At 41.4% G+C, this 18,231-nt stretch overlaps 1 protein-coding gene across 1 annotated transcript; it reads left to right on the top strand.

Moving 5' to 3' along the window:
- The first annotated feature begins 12,799 nt into the window (after positions 1-12,799).
- On the top strand, positions 12,800-17,872 carry LOC143268213 (leukocyte immunoglobulin-like receptor subfamily A member 5). The gene is made up of 4 exons (XM_076549354.1): positions 12,800-12,854; positions 13,071-13,355; positions 14,683-14,970; positions 17,400-17,872. Exons 1-4 carry the CDS (start codon positions 12,800-12,802, stop codon positions 17,543-17,545), a joined length of 774 nt encoding a protein of 257 aa, XP_076405469.1. The 3' UTR covers positions 17,546-17,872.
- The last annotated feature ends 359 nt before the right edge of the window (positions 17,873-18,231 follow it).

Raw genomic sequence — 18,231 nt, 5'->3', positions numbered from 1 at the left:
CATCTCTTAACAGAAATCTCTTTACATTGTTAAATGGTTGCAGGGGAGATTGAACAATGGCTAAGTCAGGCTGCTCTTGGAACTAGATTTTTAGTTTTTATTTTCCTGGTGCTTGAAGTTTTCTCTTTTCCTGAGGCTTGGGGGTGTAAGCCTGAAGGGCTAGAGTTTTTCAGTCCCCCATTTTTTTTTTGGCAAATTTTAATCTTAAAATTATGGTATTACATTTGGTACCTCATGGCCTATTTTAGTAACTCATGGCCTGTAATGGCCACACATAGTTCATGTACAATTAGCAATCTGGTCTCTATGCCAGGGAGTTTTCTTTTGACCCAGCATTTCAGCCTTTTTTGAACAAGGAAAATGGGACGATGTATTCTCTTTCTGGAACTGCTTCAAGCTGGCATTGGGGCATCGTTATCAGGGCCCCTCCCCCAAAAGGCTGAAAAGCTGGTCAAAGACTGGGCAGGGGGCATTTGTCAGTAGCATGTAGCTGCCTGACCCCATAGAGACAGAGAAGAATCATGTTAGCTGGGCTGGTCCACGTTAGCCTTTAGCACGTCCGGAATCCACAGTCATCTGGAGCAGTGGAGTCAGCAACTGAAACTTGGAGGTGTCTGCCAGCCAAGTAGAAATCTGTTGAGACAGATTTGAACTAGGAACAGAGGTTAAAATTTATGAATTTATTTGGAACCCTTAGGTTTATACCCTTAGTAATAGGAAACGCACTAATCCCAAGACCATGAGAGAGGAAAAATACCATCTTTAGGAATACTTATCTGGGTTCTTTCGACCTCTGTGGAGTGGGTCTATGTTTTTATGGCTCTTTTAATCCTTAGAGGCCTTTTTGCAGAATGACATAAAAGTTTTAGATACATTAGTATTACCAATCTGTACTGAAATCCATATTGTAGACAAAGCAGATAAGGGGTATCTGTAAAACAGCAGATGTAGACTTATACCTTTGAATCCCAACAAGAACTACAGATTTGGGCATTTTACTTCTGTCCAGAAAGCCAGGTGTAAGTTGGACAGAGATTTTAAGCCTGGTGAAAAGCACTTTTAGGTTTACATTTAGACATATATAGATGACATCTAAAACAAATCCAAAATGTTGAGCTTGTGACTGGACAGTAAGTGGTCATTGCTCTATCAGCTCATCAGGACTCCTAAATGTTAAGCTCTGAACCATAGAACAGGAGAGTAATCTGAAACATATCTTATTTTAGACTCATACCCGAACCTTTATGATTTATTTAAATTTTTACATCTTAGAACATTTTCTTTTAAAGTGAGCTAAAAGGCTAGCTATGGCCTTGCAGAAGAATCTGGTTGACGCTGCCATGCTGACAAAGTTAGAGCTAGCCATCAGTACTATCAGAAATCTGAGAAAGATAAACTATATCTGAGTGCTGACCAAGAAGCTTCCAATCCTATAAATTACAGTGATCAATCCCCACCCAGGTCTCTATAGTGTTGGAGGTACCAGTCAGAACAACATCAGTCTTCTATCACCATCAAGCCCATAAGGCAGAGTACCTTTTCTGTGGAATAGGGACACGGAAGACTGACAGTGTCCTACTACTTGTCCATAGTCTGGGCTGGGTCCTGGAGGCAGGCATTGCATTGGGGCATCTTGTCCTGTGGTCAGTGTTGTTCACAATTCAGGTGGCATCTTTTGTCATCCGATATCTTTTTTGGAGACCTTGGAAGTCATTGCTAGGAGCTGGGGAGCTGGGAGTCTCTGTTTCCGATAGTAAGTTTTTAATCAAATAATTTAAATGTCATATTCATCAGATCATTGACAGGTTTGAGGACCATTATCTATTAAATGTATCTGAGCCAAACAAATCTAGGCCTAATCTTGAAAATATCTCTAAGTTTGGTAATAATGACCAGGCTAATTTGTTTTCCTATAGATATATTAGTCAAATATACCTTTCAGTTTGTTTTATTTTAAATAGAACCGTTTATGCTTTAAACTAGTATCTGGATAGCCAGATGACTAGTATTAACTTGTATTCCTTAACACAAAGAACATGCAAACTCAGACATTCAAAACCAAACATACATGTGGCCACATTTTCATTCATACCTGCAGAATAGACAGACATTTTTTAAAACTATGACCCTTTGGAGTCTCCATGTAACAGCAGAATAACAAGAGAACGAAATCTGAAACATGTTTACTTAAACTTTAAAGTTAGACCTTAAAGTTTTATTATATTTTTTAAACCCTCATGACATGCTTAAGCCTTTAAATTTTTACATCTTAAACTGTTTTCTCAAGTCAAAAAATCATTTATTTAAACTTTTATTTTAACCAACAATAATTTGAAACCAATTTTCTTAATGATGCCAAGTATTTGTAACACATTGAACTCAAATGACCAAAACCCATGTAAATTTTTATTTTTCCTGTGAAAACAAAAGCATAATTTCCCCAGTATCTTGAACTGGTAATTTAACATTTCTTTATTAAGCAATATCAGTGTTATGCCCAGATCGCGTCCCCAATGAAGCTACTGGAGACCTCAGGTACAGAATGCAAAAGCAAGGTTTATACAAATGAAGTTTACAAGCCTCAGCAGGGGGGCTAGTTCCAAACCTCTCACACACAGCAGGGAGGTTGGAAGGAGCTTGCACCTTTCTTTGTGAGGCTAGCACAGACAACATAATTCATCTCCCACCGCCCACATCCCTCTTTTAGGTTCATATCAGTAGTTTTTTATGTTATCTTAATTTCTCGTTTGTTCAGCAACCATGTTTAGGAGTTTTATGAGCTGTCTCCAGGGTTTGGGGAGTTTGGGGAGTTTGGGATGTTTTATGACCACTTAGTCTCTGTCAGATGGTCATATATCCTAACTCTGTGTTTTCTTAAGTCTCTGTAGTTGATAAAGCCACCTGGAAAAAGGCGTCTAAGTTCTTATCTACATTTAAGAATCCTGGTTTTAGTTTCTCTTTGTCTGTAGGGGATGAAGTTGGGGGGGTGGTTACTGAGGTTTCACAATCAGGACAGAGAAGGGTTAACAAGAGAAATTCCTGGCTGGCAGAAGAGACTTTGAAGTTATCACAGTAAAGGAAGGGAGGGGGAGCAGTGGTCATAAAGTATGTCTTTGGCTGCCAGTGTTCCTGAAAAAAAAAGTTTTTGTTAACTCCTCTGACTAAAGTCAGATTCTCTGTTCAGTGTTCACACAGTTTTGTCAGTTGCAGGCAGCCATTGCCCTCTCCAGAGCAGGACATGAGAATCTTAGCCCACCTGTACTGAGAGCACAAACCCCCACCCTCGTGAGAGCAGCCAGCTGCCTGCAGTCCTGATAGCAAGAGAGCTAGGGAGGGAGGGAGGTGGCCCTCGCTGTGCCTCTCTCTCCTCCCCCCAGGAAAATAAGGGAAATGAGTAGCAGAAACAGATGACATTTACACAGACAATCCAAGTACCAGCACATCAGCACTGAGATGATGATGGCCTCACTCACAGCAAGCAAGCCCCTCGATTGTGGCTCGCATATCCTTCTGGTGGGCTAGGCAAAGGTTTAGTGGAGAAGAAGGGGACTGTCCCATAGCGTCCGTCACAGTCAAGTCAACAATGAGAACAGTTAACACACTACACACAAGACCAAGGGCACACGAAAGAAAAACTTTGCCCCAACGAGACAACCAACAAAGCTCCAAGAACAATGACAGCCTGATGTGCTCTGTGGAGAGTGACCCTCCAGGCTCAATCACACCAAAAACAATCCAGATCAAACAGACATCAGGGGGCTTTCACATCCCTGTCAGTCAGACATGTACCTTATTTCTTGGAAGAGAAACAGAGTGTAAAGTAACAATGACCACAATAAAACATACAAAAAAACCCACAAAATGTCTCTAACAATTTCCCGGGACAAAATACAAAGTGGCACTTCCTCCCACCATGGGGAAAGGTACCCAAAGATGCTCCTCTCCTAAGCACTCCTTGGAGGAGACTCCTAAAATCAAATGGTCACCTCTGAGGTGGCCCCAAATGGCTCGGGACTAGGGGGTCCCTTGCCCAAATCAGGGAATGAGACGTCTCTCTTTCCCTCCCAGGATCACTGTCCGGACATGTCTGTCCCAGTGAGAGCCTGCAAAGTACAAATCAGTCGACCAGCACAAAACTTAACGAGACAAGACAGAGACAGAGACAAGACAGAGAGCGCTCTTACCGGTAGATGTCAATAAACCTCTAGACCCTTGAGGGTCCTGGTGGGGTCTTTTGGTCTTTTGTTCAATGTGATTTGTGACAACCTCACTCTTACCGTCTTCTGGGATGGACACATCATTTAATAGGTCCTCAGCAAGTGCCAGAAGATGTGACACCCTACTATCCTTTTCTGAATCCTATAAAACATCTCTGATTACTCCATAGAAACTAAAGAATGCATCGGGGACGTACTCTCCGTCCTTAAGCAAGTTATTGATATCCTTTCCAACTTTATTCCACGTCAAAGGGTGGATGCCCGGGCCATTAATAACCAGCCAGGGACATTTTTCTTCCACGAAACAGAAAAACTTAATTAAATCTTTTTTTTTTTGGACTCTTATTCCCCTCTCCCTGAAATCTTCATTTCCTTTATGAAGAGAGCCTCTTTAGAGAATACTTTTCCCATTGATTGGTGGACGGCACTTACCTCAAGGTTGCCCACGGTGCATGAGTGATGCTGTTGGGGCACCTCTACCCTAGTGAGTCTGGCCAATAGTGAGCCGCTGTGCCTCGAGCCCCACGTTCGGGCGCCACTTGACCCGTCCAGCAGGCCAGGTTATTCGAGGGTCTCGAGGAGGGACCACCTGTGAATCAATGGGGGGTGAGAGGGAAAGGAGACCAAGCACGTGAAGAAAGACAGAGTCAGTCTGAGTTGCGTCAAGGTCTCGTTTATTGACTGGGTGTTAGGGCTTTATAGCAGGGCTTCAGGTAGGGAAGGGGAGCAGGAGGAGCAAGGAGAGAAGAAAGGAAATTCCTAAGGGAGGCTCAGCAGGAGGTCACTTTGGTCCCAGGCCCCTGCAGCTAGCTGATTTAGCACAGGTTCCAAGAAGTTTATTTAATCCTGCATTCTGTGGTTAAGCCAGGAGCCTCCTGTTTACACGAGGCTTGATAAATCGTGGAAGGTTACACAGGTTCAAGACGCAGCTGTCCGGAGTCGGTCCCCAACACATGAGTTTGTGGGTTTTCTATAATTTTTGTTGTTGTTGAGGTCTAACTTTAAGGCATGGTGGTCTGATAAGATACAGGAGGTTATTACAATTTTTTTGTGTCTGTTGAAATTTGTTTTGTGTCCAAGCATGTGGTCAATTTTTGAGAAGGTTCCATGGGGTGCTGAGAAGAAGGTATATTCTTTTGTGTTAGAATGGAATGTTCTGTAGATATCTATTAAGTCCTTTTGAGTCATAACATCTGTTAGGTCCTTTATTTCTTTGTTAAGTTTCAGTCTGGTAGATCTGTCTTTTGGTGAGAGTGGTGTGTTAAAATCTCCCACTACTAATGTGTGGTGTTTGATGTGCGTTTTAAACTTTAGTAGTGTTTCTTTTATGAATGTGGGTGCTTTTGTATTTGGAGCATAAATGTTTAGAATCGAGACTTCATCTTGGTGGATTTTTCCCGTGATAAATATGTAATGTTCATCCTGATCTCTTTTGATTGACTTTAGTTTGAAGTCTATTTTATTAGATATTAGGAGCTACACCAGTGTATTCCTTAGGTCCATTTGCTTGGAAAGCCTTTTCCCAGCCCTTTACTCGGTGGTAGTGTCTGTCTTTGAAGTTAAGGTGTGTTTCTTGTATGCAGCAGATGGATGGGTCCTGTTTTCTTATCCATTCTGTTAGCCTGTGTCTTTTTATAGGTGAGTTGAGACCATTGATATTGATGGATATTAATGACCAGTGATTGTTAATTCCTGTTATTTTTTGTGGTTGTGTTGTGTTGTCCTTCTTTGGTGTATGTTGGTATGGGATTATCTATTGCTTGATTTTTCATGGATGTGTTTAGCTTCTTTGGGTTTGATTTCCCCTTCTAGTGCTTTCTGTAGGGCTGGGTTTGTGGACAGGTATTGATTAAATCTGGTTTTATCCTGGAATATTTTGTTTACTCCGCCTATGGTGATTGAGAGTTTTGCTGGGTATATTAGTCTGGGTTGGCATCCATGGTCTCTTAGTGTCTGCATAAGATTTGTCCATGATCTTCTAGCTTTCATAGTCTCTATTGAGAAGTCTGGTGTTATTCTGATGGGTTTGCCTTTATATGTTACTTGGTCTTTTTCCTTTGCGGCTCTTAATATTTTTTCTTTGTTCTGTGTGTTTAGTGTTTTGATTATTATGTGGCGAGGGGATTTTTTTTGGATCCAGCCTATTTGGTGTTCTGTAAGGTTCTTGTATCTTCATAGGTATTTCTTTCTTTAGGTTAGGAAAGTTTTCTTCTATGATTTTGTTGAATATATTTTCTGTGTTTTTGAGTTGATATTCTTCTCCTTCTTCTATCCCTATTATTCTTAGGTTTGGTCTTTTTATGGTGTCCCAAATTTCCTGGACGTTTTGTGTTATGACTTTTTTGTCTTTAGTGTTTTCTTTGACTGACGAATCTATTTTCGTCAAATTGGTGGACAATGACACCATTCATATGGTCATGGGCATAGAGCACAGGGAACTGTGTATATTAGGGAAGATTTCCCCCATCTATGATTCATCCCCAGACCCTCTGTTTTTGCTTTATGACCCTCCTTCTGTGCTGACCTTGTTCTAGGCTCCCTCCAGAATGGTGATTATAGCTCTTTACGGCTGGAGTTCATGGAAACTGACAGCAGCATCCTGTCATACATAGACGGTCTCTATGGTCTTTGTTCATGGAATAATTCAAACACACTTTGTGATCTGTATAGATTGGCAATGCATGAGTCTCCTTTTGTCTTCATCTTTTCTTCGGTCTGGGCAGACTCTGTGACTTGTAGGTTTAACTTGAATCATGTTTTAAACAACAGGGCTGCACTGTATGGTTTGGTGTCAACTTGACACAAGTTAGAGTCATCAGAGATGAAGGAGACTCAGTTGAGGAAATGCCTCCATAAGATCCAGTTGTAAGAAATTTTCTCAGGTAGCTATCATGGGGGAGGGCCTAGTACATGGTGGGTGGTGCCATTACTGGGCTGGAGGCACCCTGGGTCCTGGGTTCTAAGAGAATGCAGGCTAAGCAAGCCATGGGAAGCCAGTAAGTCAGTAAGCAGCACCACGCCATGGCTTCTGCATCTGTTCCTACCTCCAGGATCCTGCCCTGTTTAAGTTCCTGTCCTGACTTCCTTTGGTGATGAACAGTAATGGTGAAGGGGAAGTCAAATAAAACATTTGCTCCCCAACTTGTTTTTTGGTAATGGTCTTTCATCACAGCAACATAAGCCCTAACTAAGACAAGGGTCTTTTTGTAAACTTTTTGAGACAGGGTCTCACCATGAAACTCTGTCTGAACTTGAAACCTCAATATAGAGCAGGTTGTTTTTAAACTCACAACAGTCCACCTGCCTCTGTCTATGAAGTGCTCGGATTAAAGGAATGTGTCACCACAAGCAACTAATATCAGAGTCTTTTTCTTCCAGGTGTTTACATGGAGAAGCCATTCCTTACTGTTGATTCAGGACCTCAGGGATTCTCAGAAATCAATGCAACTCTCCACTGCCACATACATGGTTCCTTTAATATCTTCATCCTCTGCAGAGATGGAAATGCTTCTTTTCCCCAGAACTGTACACGGCAGAACCACAACACATTCCTCATCTCCCATGTGAGCCTGGAGCACCTGAGGACCTACAGATGCTTTGGCTCTTACAAACACAGTTCCTACTTGTGGTCACTGCCTAGTGAGCCCCTTGAGTTTTCAATCCCAGGTAAGTATGTCTGGTTCTTGTTCCTTACCTCTGTGCTTAGCGAGTCCTCAAGGGATGCCATGTGAGATATGCCAATTCCATTGCATGTCTCCTGTGTGCTGTGTGTTGCACACCACACTGCTCTTCTGACTGGAATTGCTTCATTTGCACTATGGACTCTGAACATTACGTGTTAATTATATTATTTTGGGGTAGATACATGAATATTCATCTGGGGAATAGAAGTCTTTACCTATCCATAATGAGAACCTTCCTGAAAGATGGTGTTCCACTTGATTGCTGACTGTTGTCCTTCATTGTTGCTTTCTGAGTTGTGTGTGTGACAAATATATCACTATCCCACAGGACAGAACAATTGGAATGTATCTCCTAGTTTCTCCATTGAAGGTGATTTTTTAGATTTGAAGAGATCATCTGTTTTTTCTTTTACCTTTTAGATTATGATATAATATGTCATTTCAACCCTCCTTTTTCTTCCTCTAAATGCTCCCCTGTACCCCCTTGTTCTCTTTCAAATCCATGGCTTCCTTTTACATTAATTGCTGCTACATGCATTTATGTATATGTAGATCCATGTATATATTTCTAATATACCCTCCTTAGTCTGTATAATGTTGTTGTGTGTTTCCAGAGCTGACCATTTGGCGTTGGATAACCTACTGGTGTTCTCCTCCCTGGGGAAGAACATTTCTCTCACTCTTAGAATTCCAAGTTCTCTGTTGTTATTTATGTAGGGTCGAGGCCCCATGGGCTTTCTCCCATCCACTTTCACATGTCTGTTTTGTTGTCCTTGTCCAGCTCATGTTTAAGCAGTCATGGTGAAACTTTATGTGTGCTGCCTCTGACATTAGTAGGAGACACAGTCTCACAACAACTCCCTCATGCTTTGGTTCTTACACTCTTTCCTCCCCCTCTATTACAATGTAGGGGTTGTTTTGTAGATGCATTGCAACTGAGCTGCACAACTCTGCATTTTGGTTTGTTGTGTTTGTAGTGGTGTATGTGATGTGATGTGATGTGATGTGATGATGTGATGTGATGATGTGATGTGATGTGATGATGTGATGTGATGATGTGATGTGATGATGTGATGTGATGTGATGATGTGATGTGATGTGATGATGTGATGTGATGTGATGTGATGATGTGATGTGATGTGATGATGTGATGTGATGATGTGATGTGATGTGATGATGTGATGTGATGTGATGAAGTGATGTGATGTGATGATGTGATGTGATGTGTAACAGTCTTCATCTGTTGTGTCATGAAGTTTCCTTGGTGGGGGACGAGTACTACTCTTATCTGTCCCACCAGCCTTTGTCATCATAGTGCCCCCTCTGAACAGCCCTCAGTCCAGTGGAGAATGCAGGAAACATTAACACAAGAGAACTCAGGAACAGCAGTGCCATATTTCTTGATGGAGGGGACTTATTTCTTTCTATCTTAGAACTTCTGGTCCTTAGGGATGTCTTGGGGTTTTAAGAGTTGGGACATGTTTCAGGTGTGGGGAACAAAGGGCACAGGGCCATGGAACTTCCAGTTGGGAACATAGTTGGGATAGAAAACTTGGGATAGAAAACATCAAGTGTGCATGGGTTAAAGATGGGAAGATGGACATGAGGAGGCAGGGGAAAGAAATCCCCTGTAGAGTAGAAAATGGGATGGCCCATGATGAGCTTTTATGTGAGCAGGTGGCATACAGGAATGTTGAAGGGTCTGCTCATACTTAGACGTCCATTTCTATGCAACATTTGATGATGGATTTTAATTTTACTACTGCAGCTGAGAAATCCTCTATGATGTTCAGAACTATATATCCAATGGGATATTTGAAATTTATCTTTGCACACATTTATCACACATCTCAACAAACTCCAGACTGGAAGGCATCCCCACATCCTCCTCACATAAGTCCTTTCTATTCTTATGTGATGAATATGAATATTATATAGATGTATATACACACATACATATATCTATATAAAGACACAAACCAAGACATACAGACACAAAAACATATATGTATACCGATTTCATATAGGAGACAATACATACACTATTTGAGCCTGATTTTTTTTTTGCTCAATATGAGGATATTTTCATATTCTTGTAAATTATATCAGTTCATCTTTCTGTCTGAATAAAACCCCATTCTCTGTGTATCCTGTATATCTAACTGCTCTAGTATAGTATAGTACAGTATAGTACAGTATAGTATGGTATAGTATAGTACAGTATAGTATGATATACTATAGTACAGTATAGTATAGTACAGTATAGTATAGTACAGTATAGTATAGTATAGTACAGTACAGTATAGTACAGTACAGTATAGTACAGTACAGTACAGTATAGTATAGTACAGTATAGTATAGTATAGTACAGTATAGTACAGTACAGTACAGTATAGTATAGTATAGTACAGTACAGTACAGTATAGTATAGTATAGTACAGTACAGTATAGTATAGTACAGTATAGTATAGTACAGTACAGTATAGTATAGTACAGTATAGTATAGTATAGTACTGTATATTATAGTATAGTATAGTATAGTATAGTATAGTATAGTATAGTATAGTATAGTACAGTACAGTATAGTACAGTACAGTATAGTACAGTACAGTACAGTACAGTACAGTATAGTATAGTATAGTACAGTACAGTATAGTACAGTACAGTATAGTATAGTACAGTATAGTATAGTATAGTACGGTATAATATAGTATAGTACAGTATAGTATAGTATAGTACAGTATAGTATAGTATAGTACAGTACAATACAGCATAGTATAGTATAGTATAGTACAGTATAGTATAGTACAGTATAGTATAGTACAGTATAGTATAGTACAGTATAATATAGTATAGTACAGTATAGTACAGTATAGTATAGTATAGTACAGTATAGTATAGTATAGTATAGTACAGTATAATATAGTATAGTACAGTATAGTATAGTATAGTACAGCATAGTATAGTATAGTACAGTACAGTATAGTATAGTACAGTACAGTATAGTATAGTACAGTACAGTACAGTATAGTATAGTACAGTATAGTATAGTACAGTACAGTATAGTATAGTATAGTATAGTACAGTACAGTATAGTATAGTATAGTACAATATAGTATAGTATAGTACAGTACAATATAGTATAGTACAGTACAATATAGTACAGTATAGTATAGTGTAGTCTTTATTGCTGCAGTGAAACACGTGACTAAAGCAACTTAAGGAAGTCACGGTTTACTTTATTGCAGTTTGAGGGACTCGAGGTGCATCCATCATGGTGGGAAGGCATGGTGGCAGGAATTTGAGGCAGGTGGTCAACATCCCACCAGCAGAGGCTGAGGGTGCCTGAGCTCAGCTACCTTTCTCCTTTTTTAATGCAGTGACCCAAGCCCTGAGAATGGTGCTTCTCACTTTTAGGGTGGGTGCTCCCACCTCAGTGAATCTAATCAGTCTGCTCTCTCACAGGCAGGGCCAGAGACAACCTGAATCTGGGCTACCCCTCACTGACATGCCCAGAACCTTGTCTCCCAGGTACATCCTCCAACCACCAACACAAGTGTATTTTCTTTTTAATATCACCAGTTTTTTGATTAGAACATATGGTGATATTTTATTTGTGCTGAAATGTGATTTTATTTGTATGTTAATAAATAAAGTTGCCTGGGGGTCAGAAATAATAGCAAGCCATAGCAGAAGCAGCCCGGTGGTGGTGCATGCATTTAATCTGATCACATGGCAGGCAGAGTTTGTGTGTTCAAGGACACAGCAGGCATGGGACACACAACTTTTATCTCACTACCAACCATAGAAGGTGGTTTTAGTCTCAGCTCTTAGCTACTGCTCAGACCTTTTGGGCTTTTAACTCTGTTTGACTCTGTGTTTCTTATTTAATAAGACTGTTACATCTACAAGGGCACAGAAAGTATTTTCCTCAAGCATCTTTCCACATGTGCCGTTCTTCTTGGTTCTCACGGTTGCCCTCCCCCTCTTCCCTCTCCCGGGTCCCTTCTCTGCTGCCAACTGTTTCCCTTCCTCCCATAGTTCTTCCCACTTCTGCTTTTCTCTTCTTTCACATTTAAACCACAATGTGAGTGGTGTGTGGTTTGTGTGTGTGCATGTACACAGGGTGTGGGTGTGTATGCATACATGAGGAGTCCAGAGCAAGGTGTCCAAGTGTCTTCCTCTCCCACTCTCCACCATATTTCCCTGAGATAGGATCTATCACCTAACCTGAAACTTGCTGATTTGGTTCAGCTGGCTGAATCACCAGGCTCTTGAGTCTCTCTTGTCCCCACACCCCAGTGTTACAAGTATGTACAGCCATGCTTCCATGTATGCTTGTTTGTGTGCGAATGCTGGAGATTTGAACTCAGATCCTCAAGCTACAAGTATAAGCAAGTATGCTTATCTACTGAGCCATGTCACCAGCCTTTTGTCTTCTTTCTTTGTAATCATGTGGTTTTTGTTTTGGTTTTTTTTAGACAGGTTTCTCTGTGTAACCTTGGCTGTCCTGGAACTCATTCTGTAGCCCAGGCTGGCCTCAAACTCACAGAGATCTACCTGCCTCTGCCTCTGTCTTTCAAGTGCTGGCATTAAAGTCATGTGCCATGACTGGCTGTCTCAATTAACTTTTAAATTAAAATGCAGGCCAAGTGTGATGGCGCACACACACCTTTAATCTCAGCACTCAGATCTCTGTTCACAGCCACATGTGTTATTATTATTGCTGCTTTTTTCCCCAGGATAGTCCCCATTGCTGCTTTCCTGTTACGTCATCTCATTACACTTTCAATTTCCTACCTATCTTGAGTTCTATTTTTCTCATGATCCCCTTCTTAGTTTCAACTCATACAAATACAAACATGCACACGCATACAGACACACAGACACACAGTCACTATGTCAGAACTATGTCTGAAGATCAATTCTGAAAATGTGAGACTTCTCTCTGGAGGTGTGCTGGTTAGTTTTCTTTCAACATGGCACAAGCTAGAGTCCTCTGGGAAGAAGAAACATCAACTGAGGAATTGCCCCCACCATATTGGCCTGTGGGCATGTCTGTGGGGCATTTTCTTGGTTAGTAATTGTTTTTGGAGCTATTCTACAGCTCCTTGGGAACCTGGCTTTCCTTTCTTTAGTTGACTAGCTCTCTTTTCCTGTGTCTCTCCAGGGCTATCACCCCAGCCTTCCATCTGGGCATTTCCAGGAGCTGTGATTTCCACAGGCAGTGCTGTGACCATCTTCTGCAGGACCCCTCCAGGAGTGATCAGAGTGCGTCTAATCCATTATGTACCAGATGCAAAGTGGTTTGATCGTACCCCACAGGGAGCCCAGGAGGTGTTTGAATTCAGTCTGCAGAATATGATACACAGAAATGCTGGGATTTATTACTGTGAACACTCCAAGTTAGGCGAATTGCCACAAATTAGTGACAAACTGGAGCTGGTGGTGACAGGTGAGTAACTGCCCAAGCGCACTGTTCTTCAGACTCAGTCTCTGATGCCTACCTCACTGAATCACATTTGCCCCATCCCAGGCCCTGCCCTGTGTCTCTACTCCCATATATGGATCTCTTCCCTCTCCTCTCATCTCTTTTTTACCCCCCTCCCCTTCTCTCTTCACCTCTCCTGCCCTCGCCCACTACTCTCTTTCTCTTCTCTCATTTCATCCTTTCCTTTTCAATTTCCATTTTTCTTGGCAGTTTTTAGAGACAGGTTCTCAAGTATCCCAGTCTGGCCTTGACCTTGCTGTGTATCCAAACAAATCTTGTACTTATGACCCCTCTGCTTCTAGTCTCCTAGTGCTGTCATGATAGAGGTGGACAATGACACCATTCATATGGTGATGATTTTAGGCCCCGGGCAAGAATTTGACCAACTAAGATTCATCCCCCGACCCTTCCGTTTTGATTTGTGACCCTCCCTCTATGCTGACCTTGTTCTAGGTTCCTTTCAGAACAGTACTTATATCTCCTAAAGGATGGAGTTCATGGGAATTGACAGCAGCCTTCTGTATATACATAGACACTCTCTATGGTCCTGGTTCATGGAAAATGATACAAACATGTTTTGTGGTCCCTATAGATTGCCAATTGATGAGATTCCTTTTGTCTTCATCTTTTCTTCTCTCTGGTCAGACTCTGTGAAATGTAGGCTTATTTTCATCATGTTTTAAATAACAGAGTTGTCCTGGCTAGTTTAGGGTCAACTTGTGTCCATTGTTACAAGCTAGATTCATCAGAGAGGAAGGAGACTCAGTGGAAGAAATGCCTCCATGAGATACAGCTGCAAGGCATTTTCTCAAGTAGTGATCAATGGGGTAGGGCCCAGCTCATGATGGGTTGTGCCATTACCGGGCTGATGTTGGGTTCTATAAGAAAGCAGGCTGATCAAGCCAGAGGACGCAAGTCAGTTAGCAGCATCTGTCCATGGCTTCTGCATCAGCTCCTGCCTCTAGCATCCTGCCCTGCTTGTGTTCCTGTCCCGACTTCTATCAGTGATGAACAGTAATGCTGAAGTGTAAGCCAAATAAGCCCTTTCCTGTCCAACTTGCTTTTGGTCATGTTTGTTCATTGCATCAACAGAAGTCCTAACTAATACAAGGTTCTTTTTGTAATTTTTTTTGAGACAGGGTCTCATCATGTAACTCAGTCTGGCCTTGAAACCTCGATATAGAGCAGGTTAATTTAAACTCACAACAATCCACCTACCTCTGCCTATGAAGTGTTCATATTAAAGAATGTGTCACCAGAAGCAACTAACATCAGAGTCTTTTTCTTCCAGGTGTTTACATGGAGAAGCCTTTGCTTACTGTTGATACAGGACCTCAGGGATTCTCAGAAATCAATGCAACTCTCCACTGCCACATACACGGTTCCTTTAATATCTTCATCCTCTGCAGAGATGGAAATGCTTCCTTTCCCCAGAACTGCTCACGGCAGGACCACAACACATTCCTCATCTCTCATGTGAGCCTGGAGCACCAGAGGACCTACAAATGCTTTGGCTCTTACAAACACAATTCCTACTTGTGGTCACTGCCTAGTGACCCCCTTGAGTTTTCAATCCCAGGTAAGTATGCCTGGTTCTTGTTCCTTATCTCTGTGCTTAGAGAGTCCTCAAGGGATGCCATGTGAGATATGCCAATTCCACTGCATGTCTCCTGTGTGCTGTGTGTTGCACACCACACTGCTATTCTGACTGGAATTGCTCCATTTGCATTATGGACTCTGAACATTATGTGTTAATTATATTATTTTGGGGTAGATACGAGAATATTCATCTGGGGACTAGAAGTCCTCACCTATCCATAATGAGAACCTTTCTGAAAGATGGTGTTCCACGTGATTGCTGACTGTTGTCCTCCAATGTTTCTTTCTGAATTGTGTGTGTGACAAATTTATCACTATCCAACAGGACAGAACAATTGGAATATATCTGCTAGTTTCTCCATTGAAGGTGATTTTTTAGATTTCAAGAGAACATCTGTTTTTTCTTTTGCCTTTTAGATTATGATATAATATGTCATTTCATTCCTCCTTTTTCTTCCTCTAAACCCTCCCATGTACCCCCTTGTTCTCTTTCAAATACATGGCTTCCTTTTCATTAATTGTTGATACATGCATTTATGTATATGTAGATGGATGTATATATTTCTAATATACCCTCCTTAGTCTGTATAATGTTGTTGTGTGTTTACAGATCTGACCATTTGGCATTGGATAACCAACTGGTGTTCTCCTCCCTGGGGAAGACCATTTCTCTCACTCTCAGAATTCCTAGTTCCCTGTAGTTATTTATGTAGGGTCAAGGCCTCGTGGGCTTTTCTTCCATCCACTTTCACATGTCTGCATTTTGGTTTGTTGTTTTGTAATGCCATATGTGATGCAATGTGTAATGGTCTTCATCTGTTGTGTCATGAAGTTTCCTTGGTGAGAGACGAGTACTACTCTTATCTGTCTCACCAGCCTTTGTCATCATAGTGCCCCCTCTGAACAGCCATCAGTCCAGTGGAGAATGCAGGAAACATTAACAGAAGAGAACTCAGAAACAGCAGTGCCAGATTTCTTGATGGAGGGGACTTATTTCTTTATATCTTAGAACATCTGGTCCTTAGGGATGTCTTGGGGTTTTAAGAGTTGGGACATGTTTCAGGTGTGGGGAACAAAGGGCACAGGGCCGTGGAAGTTCCAGTTGGGGACATAGTTGAGATAGAAAACTTGGGATAGAAAACATCAAGTGTGCATGGGTTAAAGATGGGAAGATGGACATGAGGAGGCAGGAGGAAGACGTCCCGTGTAGAGTAGAAAATAGGATGGCCCATGATGAGCTTTTATGTGAGCTGTTGGAATACAGGAGTGTTGGTGGGGTCTGCTCATACTTAGACATCCACTTCTATGCAACATTTGATGATGGATTTTAATTTTACTGCTGCAGCTGAGAAATCCTCTACGATGTTCAGAACTATATATCCAAAGGGATATTTGAAATTTATCTTTGAAGACATTTAGCACATAGTTCAACAAAGCCCCAGATTGGAAAGCATCCTTGCATTCTCCTCACATAAGTCCTTGTATCAACAGAGAGTGCATCTGTCCCCTTTGAACCAGAATTCTTCAGGGATCCTCTTTTGCCCTCAGTTCTCACGTGGCTCATTATCAAACTCTCATTTGTGTCCTGAAAACACTTTTCAAATCTTGTTCCTTCTTTGTTACATCATCTCTGTCACCCCAAGTTCGCCTTTCACCCAGCCTTCTTATTATCTTTCTTCTTTCTACCTGATATTTTATATCCGTTCATTCCACAGAAAATTCACATCAAACATTTTTGTAAGTTTCTATCCATTGCACAAAGTGATGAGTTTACAATGACATGTTCTTCAGGTACATCCTGTACTGTGACCATGTTCACCTCTGTTACTCTTTTGCCTCTGTTCTCACTCCCACCAGTCTTCTATTCCTACCCAGTCTCTTTCTTCTTTACTTCTTTATCTGATGAATATGTGTAATACACACACACACACACACACACACACACACACACACACACACACACACACAAACAGAAGCACAGTCACACACAGACATGGACACACAGAGACACATACATACAGACAAAGACAGACACACACACATATTTATACACTAATTCCACACAGGAGACAAAACATATATCTATATAGTCTGTAATGATTTAGGTAGAGCTTCATCATGCATCTCTTTTTGTGCTTTGTTTCAAAGAAAAATGATCCTTGTATGAGTCTGACATTGTAGAAAATGCAGTAGCAGCATTTTGATATCTATTTGGCCATAGCTCATCCAACCAAAAGGCCTCCTTCGCTTTCCTTACATTTCTGTGTATTTGTCAGAAGGGGTCTTTCTATAATTCATGTAGAGATGTATTTGTTTCTGAGACCAAAATGTCGTGGTCTTATAAAAAACAGCCAAAAATTGATATTTGTTGATATAAACACTTTCAAGTTTGCCTTTTTTTCTTCACAGAATCTCCTAAACAGTTACGTAGCAGTTTAGAGAATTTCATCCGGCTTATCCTGGCTATCATTATCCTATTGGGCCTTGGCACTCTATTGCTGCATGCTTGGAAGAGCAGAAGAGAGCCCATGGGGCCTTCAGGAGCCCTAAGCTGAGAGCCTAGCTACCCCCTTCCCAGATCTCATGTAAATGCCGGTGCCAGGCACAGTTGTAAGCCTTGCCATATTGCCTGCCTGAGTTAAGTTTCTGTTGTCCAGCATTGAGCCACTAACCAGAAACTTTTGACATGCCTGGACAAGTCCTGAGTTATTAGAAAATAACCTTTCCTTGTCTTTCTGCTATACTGACCATTAGTAACAATGTTTTGTGGTTGGGTTGCTTGGCAACTCAAGAGTCCCCTAATTTTTTCCCAAAGAAAGCTTCCTGGTCTGCTTACTATAAAACCTGCCTAAGAAAAATAAAAAATTTCAGCTTGATCAGAATACTGTCTTGCTGTCAATTCTTTGTGTCTCTTGTCCCTTTTATTCACCATCCCTCCTTCTAGGGTCTCTGCTGAAGATCTCGCTGGCCTGGACAATTGGCGCCCAGCGTGAGGCTCAAGGATGTGGAGGAGCACTGAATGTCGTCACACACCATAGCAGGCCTGCCTAACAGCTGGACCACCATGGCAAACGGCTCCACAATGAAGGTTGACTTGAGCATTGTCATGCCATTGATGACTATGATCTAGACACATGGGAATGCCAAAGCGTTTCTCTGGTCCTTGTGTAGATATTGATAGTGAGGGTAGTATCATTTCAACTTCCTCATCCATGATGACTGCAGCATTGGACTTCTCCAA

This window comes from Peromyscus maniculatus, chromosome 1 (assembly GCF_049852395.1).
Source record: "Peromyscus maniculatus bairdii isolate BWxNUB_F1_BW_parent chromosome 1, HU_Pman_BW_mat_3.1, whole genome shotgun sequence".
Taxonomy (NCBI): domain Eukaryota; kingdom Metazoa; phylum Chordata; class Mammalia; order Rodentia; family Cricetidae; genus Peromyscus; species Peromyscus maniculatus.
Note: the sequence above shows the minus strand (reverse complement) of the source record. Positions and strands in the feature narration are given on the sequence as shown.